Genomic DNA, 17,646 nt, shown 5'->3' with positions numbered 1-17,646 from the left:
TTAACTAATGATCCAGCACCCCTGGCAGAAGTCCCTATTTCACTCTTAATCAAGCTGTGTGTGTATTTGTTTGTGAGTGTGTATGTGTTTTGGGGGGAAGTGTGTGTGTGTGTGTGTGTGTGTGTGTGTTGGGGGGGGGGGGGTGTTGGGTGCTTGTTGTGTACATTGGTAGACATTTCTCTGATGGCTGTGTATTTTCTCATGGGAGAAGAGATGAGGACATTTTCAATTACAGGCAGAGAGAAGGCCATTAATCGGACATGATTACTCAGACAGCGGCCCACTGTTCAGATTTAAATACCTGATGCGGCCCCCGCCCCCCCCCCACACCCCCAACACTGAAAAAGAGACCAAAAACCTGTCTCTGATTGAAGGTTTAGGCTTTAAGCACATGGGCTGGATTAAACATCCTCTTTCATCTGTTTTGTTCCCCACACGCATCCGCAGCCACCCCCCCCCCCCCCCCCCCCCCCTCCCAAAGCCAGTTCGAATCTGCTTGTATTGTATTACTTCTTCTTCACTATTTTTGGGCTGTTATTGTGTTTCCTGGCCGTCTGGGTGGTTCAGAGAGAGAGAGAGAGAGAGAGAGAGAGAAAGAGAGAGATTGAGTGTCTGTGTGTGTGTGAGAGAGAGAGAGAGAAAGAGATCATGATTGTTTGAAATCATACACATATGTGTGTTGCACTAAGCTCCTATCTAATCAGGCTGGACAATCGGGTCAGACTTAGCAGTGTGGAAGACTCAAGGTTAGCTGTGCTGGCTAGTCGTGCCAAGACAAAAAATAGTCTGTTCAAAAAAAGTATCTGTTTCCCTACGAGATTTCTTTCAGAGGCGAAACACACTTGCCGAGATTACTTCAAAGAGGGGTATTCCTGTAGGAAAAAAAAAAATCCTTATTTGCATATTTCAACAATAACCTGCCATCATTATATGGAGTAAACCAAAACAATGCCTTAGCGTGCACTAAGCCTATTGTCATGGAAATCATTTGCCATAAAACCAGAAGCCCTAGATATGAAAGAAACTGTGAAGCGTTTCTCTTTCTACTACCAATTTTAGTAAATATCCAAATACCGTCTTCTCAAATTATCCACTGTTTTTTTTTCTTTCTTTTTTCTTTTTTTGAGTATTCACGTAAACCCTAAAATTGCGAATAATCTTTGAATGTTACAGTGAAGCAAATTGAAACGCAACTGAGTCCGGCCAGAGGTTATCACATGATGTTTGTGTAAAGAGCGAAAGCGTGAAGATTCCGACGCCGGTAATACATTAAACAGAAGGCAGCAAATCAAAACATGCAGCGCGCGTCAAGAACTTTCCAGAAGGCCCTCACAGTATCTCTGATTAACACAGTCAAATAACAGATCCGTGTCTCCTCTCTTAACTGCGACCAACCGAAAACTAGCTTTTCCACTTGCACTACAAAACGAGAGGGAAAAGTCAGATTGGAGTTGAGGTTTTATTTTCTCTTCAGTTCTGATGCTTATGGTGTTAATCTCTTTCGCTCTTTCTCTCTGTCACACACACACGCATACACACACACACACACACACACTCCTATACACACACGCACACCCTGTTTCCAAACAGGCTGGCCCTGGGCTCCTTAATTCCAACTCTTGTAGCGTCAGATGTTGCATGAAAACACTATGATTAAACTATATACACACACAGAAGAAAACAGAGCTAGGAGCTGTAATGATAATCATGAAAAGAATTTAAAAATAAGCCTGAAAGTAAGTGGGTGTTTATAAAGCCTGAATATTCAGTATGTGCGGCTGAGAGACTCTCTCTCTCTTTCTCTCTCCTTCGCTCTCTCTCTCTCTCTCCCTCTCTCTCTCTCCCTCTTTCTCTCTCTTTCTCTCTCTCTCCCTCTCTCTCTCTCTCTCTCTTTCTCCACATCATTTCCTTTGACTGGTTTGAACAGAGTGGAGAAGAGAATGTGTAACTAGTGAAAATGACAGGCCTGTGTTGTGCTCGTATTTCTGAGTTTTAGTTTATGTTAAAAAAAAAAAGAGCTTCAACACGATGAGAGTAGAGAGGAGGTGTGAAATCTCTAAAATAAACTTTTAACACGTTTTTAAAAAAAATTAGATGAATAATTCTGTGAAACGTTCTCTGGGCAAACTTGTACGTTTAGTATTGAGAAAGGCATGAGGGGGTAACTGGTTTAGCCATTCACACAGCAGGGTTTCGTCACAGTGATCTCTGAAGACTCGTCCAATCGAGTCTCTCTTGTAAAAACGGATTTAACCCTTTGCCGCGCGGGTCACAACATCTGCTGATGGCTATTGAGTAAACACAGTGATTTGTAATTGTGATAATGAGTATTAATCACTCAATTTTACCATAACTCCCTCTCTCTCTCTCTCTCTCTCTCTCTCTCTCTCTCTCTGTTTCACTGTCTCTCTGTAAGTCAGCTAGGCCTGTCTCTTGTGGTTCCATTAATCCATCCAAACGTGCGTTGATGGAACGTACACCGTTCTCATTGTGTTGGCCAGAGAAGAGATATTAAAATAAATAAAAACAAGCAAGTAAGAAAGCCTTCTCCGCCCACACACATGCACATAGCCTTGAGGACCAAAGGAACAAAGCCAAACTAAGGACCTCTTTTTTTTTTCTTTTTTTTTTCCTTCTTTTCTTTTTTTCTTTTCTCTTTTTTTTTTTTAAAGTCCTCAAGGCTCAGAAAGAAAGAAAGAAAGAAGAGAAAAATTGGGAATAAATCAAATCCCTGATGGTTATTCGTTCAAATGGAAAATCAACTTCAAAGTCTTATTTCATCCTTGCGCTCTCGTGCGGCCAGGTCCAGAACAAGCTTCTTTTTTTTTTTTTCTTTCTCTTTTTCTTTTTTTTTTTTTTTTTTTTTGCAGCGGCCCCCCTCAGGTACTCTCTTTAGTGTCAATATGTGGATACAACTAACTAATGAGACCTTCAAAGCACACAAGCTCTACAGAGACTGACCACAAGAGACTCTTCTCCTTCCTTCTCTCTCTCTCTCTCTCTCTCTCTGTCTCTCCGCTCACTCACATTTCTCTTGTACTCTCTCTCTCTTTCGCTCGCTTATTTTTCCCTATTTTCATCCCATCTCGGTCCCGCATGGACTTCCTTCTTCATTCGTTTTACCCTCTCTTAGTCTTCTTTTCTCTCTCTCTCTCTCTCTCTCTCTCTCCCTCCCACTCTCTCTCTCTCACTCTCCCTATGTCCATCTTGAACTCCTTTATTTGTTTATGTAACCTCGTTGTACCTTGGCTAATCCAAATGCCTTAGATTTTAATATAGTCATGGCTATCTGCTGGAGCTGATGGAGGAATTGCCAGCTTAGGCAGCTCTACGAGCACGGCTCAGCAGCTTTAGGTGAACGACGGAAGGATTCCAGCTAATCAACCAGCAAGAGACATTAGAGAGCACCATGCCACTGACCGCAACGCTTTTAATGAACAATAATGACAGCTGCCCAAGCGCCAATTATCCTATTTTAGTCTTTCATTAAACACAAATAGCACTCACACATACACACTCACACACACACAACTGTATGTATATATATAACCTGACTGTATGTATATATATATATATAAAAGCCAGAGGATTCACTCACAGGGCTATTCATCGTTTAATTAGACTTGCTAACAAAAAAAAAAAAAAAAAATCTTCAGAATGCTATTCCGCCTCTTATCATTTCCCAGCTCTCCATTGGCTGATAAGGCTTGGAGATTTGCATGTGGGCGTTCCAACCGGGCATCGTCAAGGCCTGTGAAAACACACAAGAGCAAACTGTGCCCTCCTACTGGAATTTGTCATTCTGTGTTTACCCCCAGTTCTACAGACACATTTAGCCTTGCTAAATTCCACTCCAACAGATGGTGTTATTCGTGTGAATTGGTTTTGGGTTTTTTGTTTTTGGTTTTGGGTTTTTTGACAGTCACACAAACAGACATAAACACAATCACCATTGCCTGTTTTACATATGCTACTGGTTTTTTTTTCTTTCTTCTGTCTCAACAAGAGAGGGATGAAGAAGAAAAAAAGAACATGGCTGGAGGGAAAGACAGGAGGGATGGATGGGTTTTATTATGTGTGGCTTTTTTTTTTTTTTTTCTTACATGGAGAGAGCTGAAAATATAACTGACATGCACAGAATGTAATTCATCTCTCTGTCATCCATTCATCATTTCAGGTGTGACCTCTACACTGTGGATCTTTAAAATCCCTTAAGCTCTGATTTGTAAAACTGACTTGTCATCGTAGCAGGGGCGGGGGGGGGGGGGGGGGGGGGGGGGGGGGAGCTACGTCACCGTGGGCGCGGTGACCTGAGATAGCCAGAAGTCTTCAGAAAAAACACGGGCTAGAGATGTTATTTTTTTTTCTTCTTTTTTTTTGCTGTTTTTAATCTGGTAACCTCCGTTTCCTTTGAATTGGACCTCGTTGTATCTTAATATTCTTTTAAACTTCCGCATCCCGCTCAATGAAGGATGCACTCAACGCAGGACATAAACTCGAAGCATTTTATACTATGTTTAATCTCGCAAGATTTCATTAGAGTGTGCATTAAATCTGCTTAGCTGCGAGTGTGAAACAGCATCTTCATTCCATGTTTTCCTCTGTTTAAAGCAAATGTGTTTTTTAATATGAGGTAGGCCTCAAGAGGCACACATATCCTGAGGTGGCGCAGTGATTTAAACAGTACACAGTATCCTCAGCCCTGTTACACAGCAACTCCATTCATACGTGAATTTTCATGAAAATATACCATGCGACACTTCTCGTTTTCCCTCTTTTTTTTTTTATTTATTTTTTTTTTTTTATGCATAACCTCCAAACATTCTCTAATATTAGATTAAAGGAAAAAAAAATGTAACTGTGTGTCTGGCAAATGCAGCGTGGGGGAGCCAAGAGAAACGTGGACACTCCAGATATGTACTGTTTGTAAGCTCTCAGAGCTCTTCAACACCTCATTTTACAGTAAATATTGAAAGTTAATCTTGTTTACTGTAATTGTGCGTCTGGCTGAACTCATGTTAGTTGATACTACACAAAACTGTAATAGCCTAAGCAGGATGAAATGGAAACTCAGGTGCATAGTGAGTTCAGTGTGTGTGTGTGTGTGTGTGTGTGTGTGTGTGTGTGTGTGTCCCCAACGCCCCCACCTCCAAATCCCTTGTATGCTCAAAACACCTCGAAACGCTAGCGTGCCCTGCTCCAATTATCAGTCTCCGTCCCAATTAGTCAAGCTACCAGACCTTACCCATGGGGAGGGCAAATACCGACAAGTTCCATTTTATTTTCTACCAAAAAAAAAAGGAAAAACAAAAAAAAAAAAAACACTTCACACTTTCACAAAGGTTAAGAGTCAGGTATGCATTGCCTGAACATGTCACAGTTTTTTTTTTTTCTATGGTTGACTAAACACTGTAATAAAACAGCATGAATTTAGGACCACGCGCTTAAGAATACGAATATCGAACAATACCCTTAGAACTCAGCAGGAAGAAACGACACGTTAGCCTGAAAGCTAACACAAAATTTCTGACGCCAGAGAAAAGGGCGATGTGTGCCGTTCCGGCATCATCAGAAGCCGCGGAGGCTAACGATGAAAGTCCTCAGAACTCTCGTCATTACGGTTTGAAACTTCTGTTCGGGGGATTTAATGTAAAGTGTTTCCAGTAAAGAAAAAAAAACTGTTTTCCACTTCGCCATGTGTTTCCATGCAGGAACCAATCCTCTTAGATTGACTCTGTGATATTCCACAAGGCTGTTTACTTAGAGACATCTGCTGAGTTCATGATATTAATAAAGCATTAATATGCACTCTTTGACTGTCATATCTCCCATATGGGCAGATGGGATTAAACCACGGAAACGCCGATAACCGACGGATGAACGCGCAAGATGGCTCGTGTTAAAACACAACCGGGATATTTTTTTTTTCTTTCTTTCTTTTTTTTTTTTTTTTTTTTTAGAAATTCATCTCTTTTCTTAAGCTCCCTCTTAGTATAATGAAAGGGGTCAAGCCATCCAATCCAGTTCACATACGCCTCAAATCAATCTGAATTAAAACGAACCCGTGCTCTGAGCCGAGCGTGGTTATGAGAATGCCAAAATAACAAACGACTCTGGCTTCCCTTTCTCCTTCATTACTCCACTTACCTACAAGATAACAAGCAAACCAACCCTGCCCTGAGGTACTGAAGAGAGAGAGAGGGAGAGAGAGAGAGAGAGAGAGAGAAGGGTGGTTATTTAACAGAAGTGGAAACATAGCCATAAAAACAATTTGCAATTAGGATAATGGTGTCTAGGAAACAGGTTGGTTTGATCTTGAGGTCCCAGGATGTATTACATATGTATGTATGTGTGTGTGTGTGTGTGTGTGAGTGTGTGTGCGCATGTGCGCAAATGTGTGCTTGTGAGAGAGAGAAAGAGAGCAAGGGATCAGAAGATGAGCTATTCTTAAAAGAACTGCCTTTCTAAACCTGTATTCTGCCGGCCATTGTAAATAGGCCAAATCAGCAGGCGAGCGGGAGACTACCGGGGGTAAGTAATATCGGCAGGCAGGTCTGTATTTGGGCCAAAAAGGTATGTGCTTTGAGCTCCCTGGGTATTACAAGTCCTCTGTAATCTTCAATCAATGTCTTCTTGGGTGTCGCTTATAAAAAAAAAAAAGGAAAAAAAAAGTGACACCAAACCCTGGTGTTAAAAATACAGCAGCGAGACTGAACTCATAATTAAGTTTGCTATTGATATAAGATCATCGGCATTGACAGTCACATGGAGGAATCGAACAGAACCCAAAACTCCATGTCTGCCAAAGTTAGATCGATTTGGCTCCTCCACGGGCTAATGCTGACTGACTTTGATAAGCTGATTTTCCACAGATTCCTATCAGTCCCACCTATACTTCACTGTACACTATTTTAGAAGCATAGCAACGTTCTGATAAAGATTTTTATTTATTTTTGGCTTTGATATGTCCACAGTAACGTAATCTAATATATATATATCTTTTTCTTCCATTTGTGCCCCTCCCACTTGATGTCAGGTTATCATCTTGTAAAATGCCACTCTGAAAATGTCTTTAAAATATTGACTGAATTTCAGCCAAAACACGTTGGGCTTTGCTCCTGTGGGACGCACAGCCAGCAGTTGGTTTTATTTGGTGATGTATGGAGGAGTTTCATACTCTCCTGGACTCTGAGCTGCTGAGTAAGAACGGGGCGTCCGGGAGGGAAGGCGGAGGGTAAATTGAGTCTAGACCCTGGTGAAGATATGAACTCATTTTCTGGAGGTGAGGTAATTATCATTTGACCTCTCTCTCTCTCTCTCTCTCTCTCTCTCTCTCTCTCTCTCTAGCCACGCTGTCCTTCAGAATCTAGTTTACCAGTCCATATAACACACACACGTACACACACACATGCACACACACACACACACACACACACACACACACTCAGAAATGAAGCCGCACTCTTTCGTGAAAACCTCTCTCACAGTCTACTTAATTTGGCAGACCATTAAGCCTTGCAAAAAAAAAAAAAAAAAGTGGGTTTATGTGCTATGTTGTGTGTTTTATGTGTGTGTATGTGTGTGTGTGTGTGTGTGTGTGTGTGTGCCTTCGTGTGACACGCAGATTGCACAAACAACTAAAACCTAATGGAGACTGGCCATCAGTAGTTAACACGTACGATGAAACACGATGGACGGACACTCTAAACCAAAGGCCTAAATCCACTAAACCGTTAGGGCTGAACACACAGCTGCTGGACAGTGTTTTTGTTTTTGTTTTTGTTTTTATGGGGTTTGTTTTTTTTTTTTTTTTGGGGTTTGTTTTTTCATTGACTATTGGTCCACTCTACGTGGCAGAGAAAGCTTTGCAGCTTGCTGGATCAGCTAAGCGGTCGTTCATCTGGCCCATTCATTCTGTCTCGGAATTACACACCGTTCCTCCAAAGTGACGGCGTGCAAAAAAAAAAATCAAGTCAGCTTGTTCCAGTACAAACAGAAAATTTGACACCCTTTTACTGCGGTCTGATGTGTAATGACAGCTCGTGAACAAAAAAATGAATACAGCTGTCCCGGAACCTGATCGGAATCATTAAAAACAAACAAAAAAAAAAACAAAAAAAAAAACAGGTACAGAACAACACGGCCGAAAATAAATACATAGATAAATAAATAAATCAAACCCAGCCTTTGACATCTAACAGCAAATGGAATGAGAAAACTCCATTTACAGTAGAGCGACAATAATTTAGCTCATTACGGATTCCTAAAACACGGATTAAACAAAGCTGATAAATGAATTAATGATTACATTTGGCCTATATTTAAATGAATGTGAGATGAAATATGCCCCCTCCCTCACACACACACACACACACACACACACACACACTTGTCCCTTTCATTTGGACTTGACACGCCAATGGTGAATACTCCCTGCTTATTTGTATTTGTTTTTAACAGAGAGGATTGACAGACAATCCAGTTGAGTAGCACAGATGCTATGAACAGTTTGTGTTGTTGGTCTGTGTACTGAAAAAGAGAGAGAGAGAGAGAGAGAGAGAGAGAGAAATAAAATGAGTGTAATTTGCTTTTAAGGCTGAGCACGCCACACAAAAGTTACTATGGTGACAAGACGATGCTCAGGAATACTGACAGACTGACTGGGTTGCCAAGCGGTCGAAGAAAAACCGTACGCGGAGGAAGGCGGGGAGGGCGAGGAAAAAGACTGATCGCCGCCTTTGGCGTATCTGTCGTTTGCTTATTATTTAATGTAAGGAAATTTTGCACCTTCTCTTGGCATGTCTATATGTCTTTATGTCATCGAAGGATTGATGCGCATTACAGAAAGCGTAGTGACTGCCAGAAGTTTGGAAAAAAAAAAAAAAAAAAAAAGAAAATATCTGGCAACGAACTCTGTCCAATCTGGCAACCGCAGGACCTCAGTCCCAGCTGCCAAACTGGGGCAGAGGAAACACTGTCCTCCGCGTCTCTCCATTCATCTGCAGAGACGTAAAGAAAATCACTCTAAAATCCATCTTGACGCTAACACTTAAAATATATGGTGCTAAGGCGAGGAGGGTGAATGAGTGAGAGCGGTTTTACACTGTAATGATAAACCATAAGCACGTGTAATTGGTTCTCTTTGGATTGCAGATCTTAAAAGCAGTTTGACCCGTGCCAGTGGGTTATGGATTGACCGGACTGACTCTGTGCCATGGGAGGTAGGCATGAAGCATGAGTTCATTGACCTCGTACATTCTAGCTTTTACTCTGAGGCCATGAGAGAGAGGGATGGGGGGGGGGGGGGGGGGGAGTTCCACCACTTTTCGGGCTGGCATTTCAGCACGTCCATCTGGGGACAGTGACTGTCAATGCCTCATGAACACTTGTCTCAAAACCACTTTGTCCACAGTTAATAAAGGACAGAAACAGAAAGAGAGACAGAGTGAAGGAGGAGAGTGAAGAAGGGTTGAGGAGAAGAAGATCAGAGTGAAACTGGCACTAATTCAGGTAGATAAGGGTTCTAGAGATGGAGGTGAAGATTGGGAGAGGTGCACTGAGAGGCCCAGAGGAGAGAGAGACAGAGAGAGAGAGAGAAATATACAGCGATTCTCCAGATCCACTTCTCCACCTATCTTCACCTGGGTCACATCCTTCATATGATCCACCAGTGAGCTATCACGGGTGCCTGATTAGTGTGAAGTAACACCGCTCTGGACCACAGGTTGAAGAAAACCAGTTTATACACGTGTTTGCTTCCGGTTCTTTCCCGCCCTTCTGAATCAGCTCGTAAGGGTCGCGTGAGCCACCCAAAATCAGAACACAATGTATCAAATTAAGGTCGGGAACAAACCCCTGCTCAAGTTTGGCTCTTTAATAAAAAAATAAAGGAATTAAAAAAAAGGGGGTATTGCCTACCCTTTGCCCTAGATTTTAGAACATTCTGGAACTCGTCCTTTGGGACTGGCTTGTTGGCGGCGCAGATGTGAGGGGCAGACGGTCAGCCGTGATTAAAGTAAACCTTCATACACTGACATCCATTCATAAATACAATAAATACCCCCCCCCCCCCCCCCCCAGTCCCAGTCCCAGTCCCAGTCATGTCAGCTCCCCGGCCCGACCGGGTCGTCTTTTATTGGGTTCCCTTCCTCAGCAATAAGGGCCAGTCACAGAACTCCCTTTCAAGAACTTCAAGCATTACTTATGAAAACGCATCCATTTTCCTCAGCCCATATTTCACGTCCTAAATGAAAGCTCTATAGCACATGCATAATTTATGAAGTCTCGTCTGCCCTTATGACATTACAATAAATATGGTTAAAAGATGAAGAGAATATTGACTGAGATGCTTCGTCTAAAGCGTGCACTCAGACAATCAGCCACATCCAGGATAAAGCGTCCGAAAAAAAAAAACCCGCGTCTTAATGTAACTGATGGTAAGGATTTCAGGTGCGGACTGGCAACGGACAGAGTTTGTCCTAATGAACACTAGCATTTAAACAAAAAAAAAATGGATTGGATTGGGTATCAGTGGTAATACTCTCTCACTCTAATACAGTGGCGTGTGGGTGAGAATCCACTGTGTTGTCTCACTGTTACTAATCAGAAAGTGTAAAGAATTTGTCTTGATAATCAAGGCTAGCTCGGACCACAGTCATCAGAGGAATCGATTAATGCGCTGAGATTACCTGCGGTTTTTTTTTGTTTTGTTTTGTTTTGTTTTTTTCCCCAGGCTTTGGTACGTATGAATTGATTTTGGTCAGTCTCAATCCACCTCATTTGGACAGGGAGTCGATGAATCAGTAATGCACACAAATACGCACAAACACAAGACAAACAAACAAACAAACAAACAAACAAAAAAGAATTCCTAGTTTACATGTTTATTTCTCATGGGCTAGTGACAGCATATATGTTTGAAACACACAGACACACACACACACACACACACACACACACACACAGCCCCCATGACAGACTCATGAATATTCCACCTGTGCGTGTAGTGAAAGCTAACAGGAGCTGGAAACAACAGGATATCATGTCAGACGACCCCAGAGCGGGTCGATAATCAATCCCACAATTCCCTCACTGACTGTAGAGACTAATCACGTGCAGCTGAGGATTCTCACTCCAGATTTCTGACAACAACCGCACACACACACACACACACACACACACACACACACATGCACAAACACACGTGGACACGAACATGCTGAAGAGAAAAACACACACACACACACACCCCTTCTATAGAAAGAGAGTAAGGGTTTATTGGGTATAACAACCACCTGTCCGTAGTCTTAAAGGCTGAGATGTGGGAGTTTCTGGCTAGACTGGGCCCAGTGTCTGTGTGAGGACAGTGTATGGGGAATTTGTGTGTGTGCATGCTGAGTACACAAGACTAATGTATCCCATCTCCCTAAGCCTGTGTCTGTCACCTTACTTAGTCACTGTCACCTTACTCAGACCAAAGTCACTCTAAAAAGAGCTTTGCACATCAAACTGAACCAAACTGAATCAAATCCACTCAAATCTAACTGAACCAAATACAGGGTTCGACCTCTTAACACTCTCACGAATCAAAGGTCCCTCGCAAAGCAAAGAAGACGCATCTTTAATGGAAGCAGTGAAACCCAAGAGTAGCCAAACCGAAACGACTCAGAAGAGCTGATTGAGTCCGACACCGGCATCGATCTTCGGCCTTAGTGTTCTGGAGGTTTATAGCGGACGCTCGTTCGAGCATACATGACCTGTCTCGCCGTTAGGCCCTCTAAAGGCCTGATTTACCAAAGGCTTCAGTTCATACAAGACCGATTGGCCCGGACCAAACCAATAACGCGGTCGGCCGCCAGCCACCGTAACTTCTTTGAGTCAGTCATGGCTCACGTCGCTGTTTTTGCACGAAGGTACGGATTTCCGAATGCCGCAGTGTCTTCAGTAAATCTCTGAGTGCAAAAGTGACTTGCGCGTTACAGAGGATATGGATCAAATATTTGCATTTTCCATATGGAAACATTTGCAAGAGGTTTTGAGGGTCAGATCCCTTGAGGGTATGCTTGCATACGACTACAGCTCTGCTTAAAGAAAAAGGCAAAGCAAAGGGAAGGAAAGATCTGAAGACTGTTGCAGATATGCACCGCGTGCACATTTAATGCACAGAGAAATGAAAATATCAAAAGATTCTGTAATCCTCTTCCCAAGACAGTTGGCCCATATACAGATTCAATCATAGATATTAAAAAAAAAATAGAAAAAAAAAAAACAAATTCTGCCTCCAAACGCAACATCAATCTCCAAAGTTTATACCACACAACAGAGAAATAAAAAAAAATCTTATATACAAACAAACTGACAAAAAAAAAAAAAAGATTTTCTCCAAAGCATAGTGTGTATGAGAGTGGTTACCCATGGTAACCCCAGGCTACAGCTCTGTGACATACGCTTGGGTCTCTTATATATCAGTATACAGATCAGATTGAACTGTATAACCGAGTGTTTGTTATGAATTGTGGCATCGGGTGACAGTCTGGCCATTTCTATCGTCTTGGCAACCACCCTGGAAAACACTTTGGCGTCCATCGGATTGAGTCCATTTTCCCATCATCCCACTGGCTGCGGAGTGGATTGACATGGAAAGCAATGCAATGCTCTGTGGCATTCCGGCAAACCACCCCCCCCCCCTCAACCCCAGTCCCACCTTCACCCCGGAATAGCCCAGAACAAAGCCCGAGGGAGTCTAGCGTCTAGAGTCTGGAGACTGGAGGGGGGGGGGGGGGGGGTCAGGTAGACAGCAAAGTAGCAGACACAACAAAGCTCTTAAGATCACTAAGCTGAACAGACAAGAGACTTTATACACAAGACACCTTTCTCATTCCAAATTCTCAACATGAGGGCAAAAAGCTACCTCTCCCTCTCTCTCTCTCCCCTTAGTCCTCTGTTTTCCCATACCTTCTGTCCTTCCTCTCTTTCACAATCAAATATCTCTCCATTCATTGCTCTCTCTCTATTGCTTCCTCTCTCTCTTTAACCTCCCTAACTCTCTCTCTCTCACACTCCCTCCCTCTCTCTCTCTCTCTCTCTCTCCCTCTCCCACGCAGCTCACGGACACTGAGAAGGCCTGCATACAGATACATGTGGCTTTGGTACACACTCATTCACACTAAGACAGAGAACAGTAACCGCTCGAGGGAAGGGGAGGAGCCAGACAGCACAGTGGGTGATTTGCTCATATAGCTCACGTATTGATTATAGTCTTTCCTTTACTGAACACGGATTTGGAGAAAGCGACTAAACCCCACACAGACAGGACAGGTTGTGTAATCTGACAAGCTGTACGGTGATTTTTTTTTTTTTTTTTTTTTTTAAAGCACATAACTCAAACGAAAAACAACAGGGTAAAAGAGGGATTCTGCTTTAGGGAGTAGACAAAGAAGGAAACGCACCAAAGGTCACAGTGTCCTTGAACTTCGGGAAATGATCGATCTTTAACTCGTCCAGTTATTGCTATGCAGCTGTTAGCATTTACTTTAAAGAGATCCTCCACTAGCACAAATCACCGCTGAAGAATGCCATGAAACTGAGATTAATTGAGAACAATTAATTGAACACAATTATTTATTAATTCCACCAATTATTCATGGATGACTGATGAATTGTACTTTTTCTATGAAACTACAGGAGGCAACAAATTCCAGGGGGTTTAGTGTCTACAGCTCCGCGTGCATACTTCTCCCTTATGATGAACATGACTCATAAAACAGAAAAAATAACAATGACAACAATAATATTTTTTTTAAAAACATCATTTGGAATCACAAGTGCGCAAACACAGCATGAGGAGCCCAACTCCCCTCATTCCTTCCAAAGCGCCCCCCCCCCCCCCCCCCCCCCCCCCCCCGCGACGAGAGACCCGGAATCTTCTGTGTGAAGAGAGGCAATGAGTCAGATATCCTTTTCTCCAGTTGGAAACGAATGATTGTTTGTGGTGCATTGTTTCATGATTTTAATGGTGTTGTTATGATAATGTTTCACGGTTATGAGGTTTTCAAACATTACAAAAAAAAAAAGAAAAAAAAACAACTTTAAGCACACACCCGCACACCAAAGCAAAAAAAGTAAAACCCTCAAAGAAAAGAACGCTGGTTCAAGTAAACGATGGAGTGATTTTTTTTTTCTTTTTGTCTTTCCTTCCATATCGGAGAATGGGTCTGAATCACTGAACATCTATGAGAAGTTGGTACTCACTAGGGGGGTGCATGGGGTCCAGTATTCGGGGTTGAGTTCGGCCCGGGAGCGAAGGTCCAGATAGTCGGGGTTCAGTTCGGTTCGGGCTCGGGTTAAGGTTCCCTTTAAAATCCAAGAGAAGGGGAGGTGGGGTTAAAGTCATCATACAAACGCTTATATACTCATAAACGTATGAGGGTGGGGTTAATGATGACTGTGACAAGAAAAACAGCAGGATTTTTTTGTTTTGTTTTGTTTTCGTCTCTGTGGAGGCTGAGATAATGGTGAGATAATGGTGAGATAATTTACATAATGGTAGACATGAATGTTTTGTTTTTGTTTTTGCATTTTTTTTTTTTTTGGCTTTTTTCTTTCTTTTTTTGGTTGGTTGTTTTGCTTGTTTGTTTGTTGTTATTTAAAGACAAAAGCCCCCCCCCCCCCCCAGAAGAAAAGGTTTTGAGGTGTATTTAACCCTTTCCAAATGACAGCGTTACCATCTGACATTCTGAAGAGCCGACGTGAAATTACAGTGCTCCGAACCTCTGAAGTACTCAGGCCAATTTGAGCGGTTTTCAAATTATACGTGGCTCTCTGCTCAAAGGTATGCATCAAGGCACTGCCTATCCAAATGTCTGGCTTCCAATGATGCAGACTGTTTTTATCCCCACTTTGAAAATTGTCTTTATAAGAGAAATGGGCCCTGTGTTTGTAAAACATGGCAAGAGGTCTCTCTCAAATGGCCCACATTCAAACGAGTGGGTTCTGTCTCTACTGAAAGCTTCTCTCTCATTCTCTGTCTGTCTGTCTTTCTGTCTCTCTCTCTCTCTCCCTTCATAAGAAAGAGCAATATGACACCAAGACAAACCGCATAACGACATTTAACCAGATAGTTCGAGTGATACTTGAGATGAGAGAATGTAATGAAAGAGATTTAAAATGAGCGAGGCGGCTTCACCGAGGAAAACAAAACGTGTCAGAGAAAAGACAAAAAAAAACAAAAAAAGACAAGAACGCACGACACCCTGAGAGGCAGATGATTAAAATGAGATGAATTAGAGCCTTTTTGATCGTTGATGAGTGCATGTAGGACTGCTTAATGCTTAGAGAGAAGATGTTTAAAAAAACAAAAAAACATTAATAACAGTGTGGAAGATTCATGGTCATCCGACGCACTCATTTAGCGATGGAATGCAAAGGGAAACAAATCAAGATGAAAATCAACAAGAAAAGAAAGAAAAAAATCAGTCGCACGCATTAAAATCTTGCCTATTAAATTCCAGGGTTTAAAGCATTAAAATGCACATACAAATTGTAATTACGTTGTGCTGTAGTTCTGTAGCCATCCACAGACAAACAAAAACAAAAACAACAACACGTTGCTCTCTGCCACGCAGACCCGGGATGCTGGAAACATGGAAATTGTTTGTTTGTTCTGAGAATAGGTTTTTTTTGTTTTGTTTTGTTTTTTCCATTTTCCATCGAAGTAAATCGGCATGGCTTTTGGAAACTGCATGATCTATGCTGTAATTATCTGTTGATTTACAAAATGGCCGCTAGTAATGAGGCAAGGGTCTGCATGGAGCTGCAAGCATACATCAACGTCTCTTCATTAGCCCCCCCTCCCCCCACCACCTTCAGATCACCCCCCCCACCCCCACCCCCACCCCAAATACTAACGGAGCACAACCGACCCCAAGAGCTAAACTTATCCCTGCTTTCTCCCTCTCCTTTTTCCTTTCTCTTTCTCTCTCTCTCACTCACTCTCTCACTCTCTCTCTCTGTCTCTCTTTCTCTCTCTCTACCTTCACATTCTCTAAGTATTAAAGATCATCTTTTATTGCAAAGTCTTCATACATTACTAAACTGAAGAGAGTTCGGAAGGGTTTTTTTTGTTGTTGTTTTTTCTCCCCTTTGCCAAATCATCAATAAGTCTTGTGTTCAACTCGACACGTTCTATTTATTTATTTATTTGGCTAGAAGCTTGCCTGTGCCCACGCATACGCGTTTTAATTAATGTCACGTTGACCTATACAACATGCTTTGCCAGTTGGCAAAGTAGCTTAATGCCAGCGTGAGTCTTCTTCCGCTTATTACTGCATAGCAGAGAGAGAGAGAGAGAGAGGGAGAGAGAGAGAGACAGAGAGAGAGAGAGAGAACAAATGCTCATTACAACAAGCTCAGTGTTATTTTATTCATTTATTTTATTGCTGTTGTTGTTGTTGTTAATTTTGTCACCGTCTTCTATTTTTCTCTTTCTTGTTCCATTACACGCACAAAGAAGTCATGCCTCTACTCTCCAGTGTGTCAGAGACTGGGTGAGAGAACACAGAGGTGTGGGATAACATGGACTACGTCAGACTCTGAGTGAAGCCACAACCAAAGAGGGGAATGAAGGCGCTCCGTTCAGACTCCGTCTGTTTCTCTCCGCACACCCCTTTCACTTATGCAAACACACTCAGCCGCTCAGACACACACCGTGGGGAAATTTTACCCGGCTTACAGAGACGAGAAGCGCATTCATAAGCGCGTTCGCGTCCATTACGAAACCCTTGATAAAGTCTTCAACGATTCTCTTATGAGTAGTATGAAAACTGTGAAAGTTTTTTTTTTTGTTTTTTTTTCTTCCCCCACAGTAAAGGCTGACTGTTTTAAGCGTCAACGACTCGAGTGACAGACGTGTTTGGAGGAATTCCTAGGAAACTCCGGCGAAAAACTCCTCTCCTTCGACACAAATAGCACACGTCGGATTCTCCCTCATAACAGCGAGGAACAGCAGTTTCCTGCTGTCACTAGCTATTGATAGCCATAAAAATGCTCGTATGTGAGCCGTGATTAACAGGTAGAATCTATCAGGCTGCGAATTTTTTTTTTTTTTTTCCCCCTCCTTCTCTTCTAACTCCTACATACTCAGCTGTCAATCAACCTAATTACTCCGCCACTTATTGCCATATTCCTCCTGGAGAGATTTATTAATGTAATATAGCCGGTGCTCAGACGACAGCCGAACAGGCAAGACAGACTGACATTATAATTTACCATACATCATACAAGTGCATGAATATCATTACGAATTTATGAATATGATTAGGGGCAAGAGTGGATTTTCTGGATATACATGCGGATAGCTAAGAGCTTTTGAGTGTAAATGAGTGTGCGTGCGAACGAGTGTTTAGAGGCGTGTGTGTGTGCGTGTGCGCGTGAGTGTGTAGCTTTTAGGGGGACTTGATAGACAGGTAATGTTGACACCTTGAGAGTGTGCATTTGTGTGTGTTTGTGTGTATTCTATTTACTTGATGTATCGTTGTAATTTGTTATAATTTACGTGTATAGTATTTATGGGGAGAACGCCACTGATGTGAAAAAGGTTAAATATAAACACAAGACATAGGCACGCACGCACGCACATACGCACGCGCA

General features: G+C 42.3%; 1 protein-coding gene across 6 annotated transcripts in view; it reads right to left on the bottom strand.

Moving 5' to 3' along the window:
* pcdh9 (protocadherin 9) overlaps positions 1-17,646 on the bottom strand; it is a 195,199-nt gene that overhangs the window by 141,289 nt on the left and 36,264 nt on the right. For 2 of the 6 annotated variants that reach the window (XM_030782452.1, XM_030782453.1), the window contains one exon: positions 14,251-14,352. The exons of 2 other annotated variants lie outside the window; for them this stretch is intronic. In XM_030782452.1, coding sequence (XP_030638312.1) covers positions 14,251-14,352 — 102 coding nt within the window. Of the gene's footprint in view, positions 1-670; positions 685-13,908; positions 13,962-14,250; positions 14,353-17,646 lie in introns of all 6 variants that reach the window. 2 more of the 6 variants (XM_030782451.1, XM_030782454.1) reach the window with 2 other exon arrangements.

The sequence above is a fragment of the Chanos chanos genome, chromosome 8 (genome assembly GCF_902362185.1).
Source record: "Chanos chanos chromosome 8, fChaCha1.1, whole genome shotgun sequence".
In the NCBI taxonomy this organism is placed as follows: Eukaryota; Metazoa; Chordata; class Actinopteri; order Gonorynchiformes; family Chanidae; genus Chanos; species Chanos chanos.
This window is presented reverse-complemented; position numbering and strand designations above follow the sequence as displayed.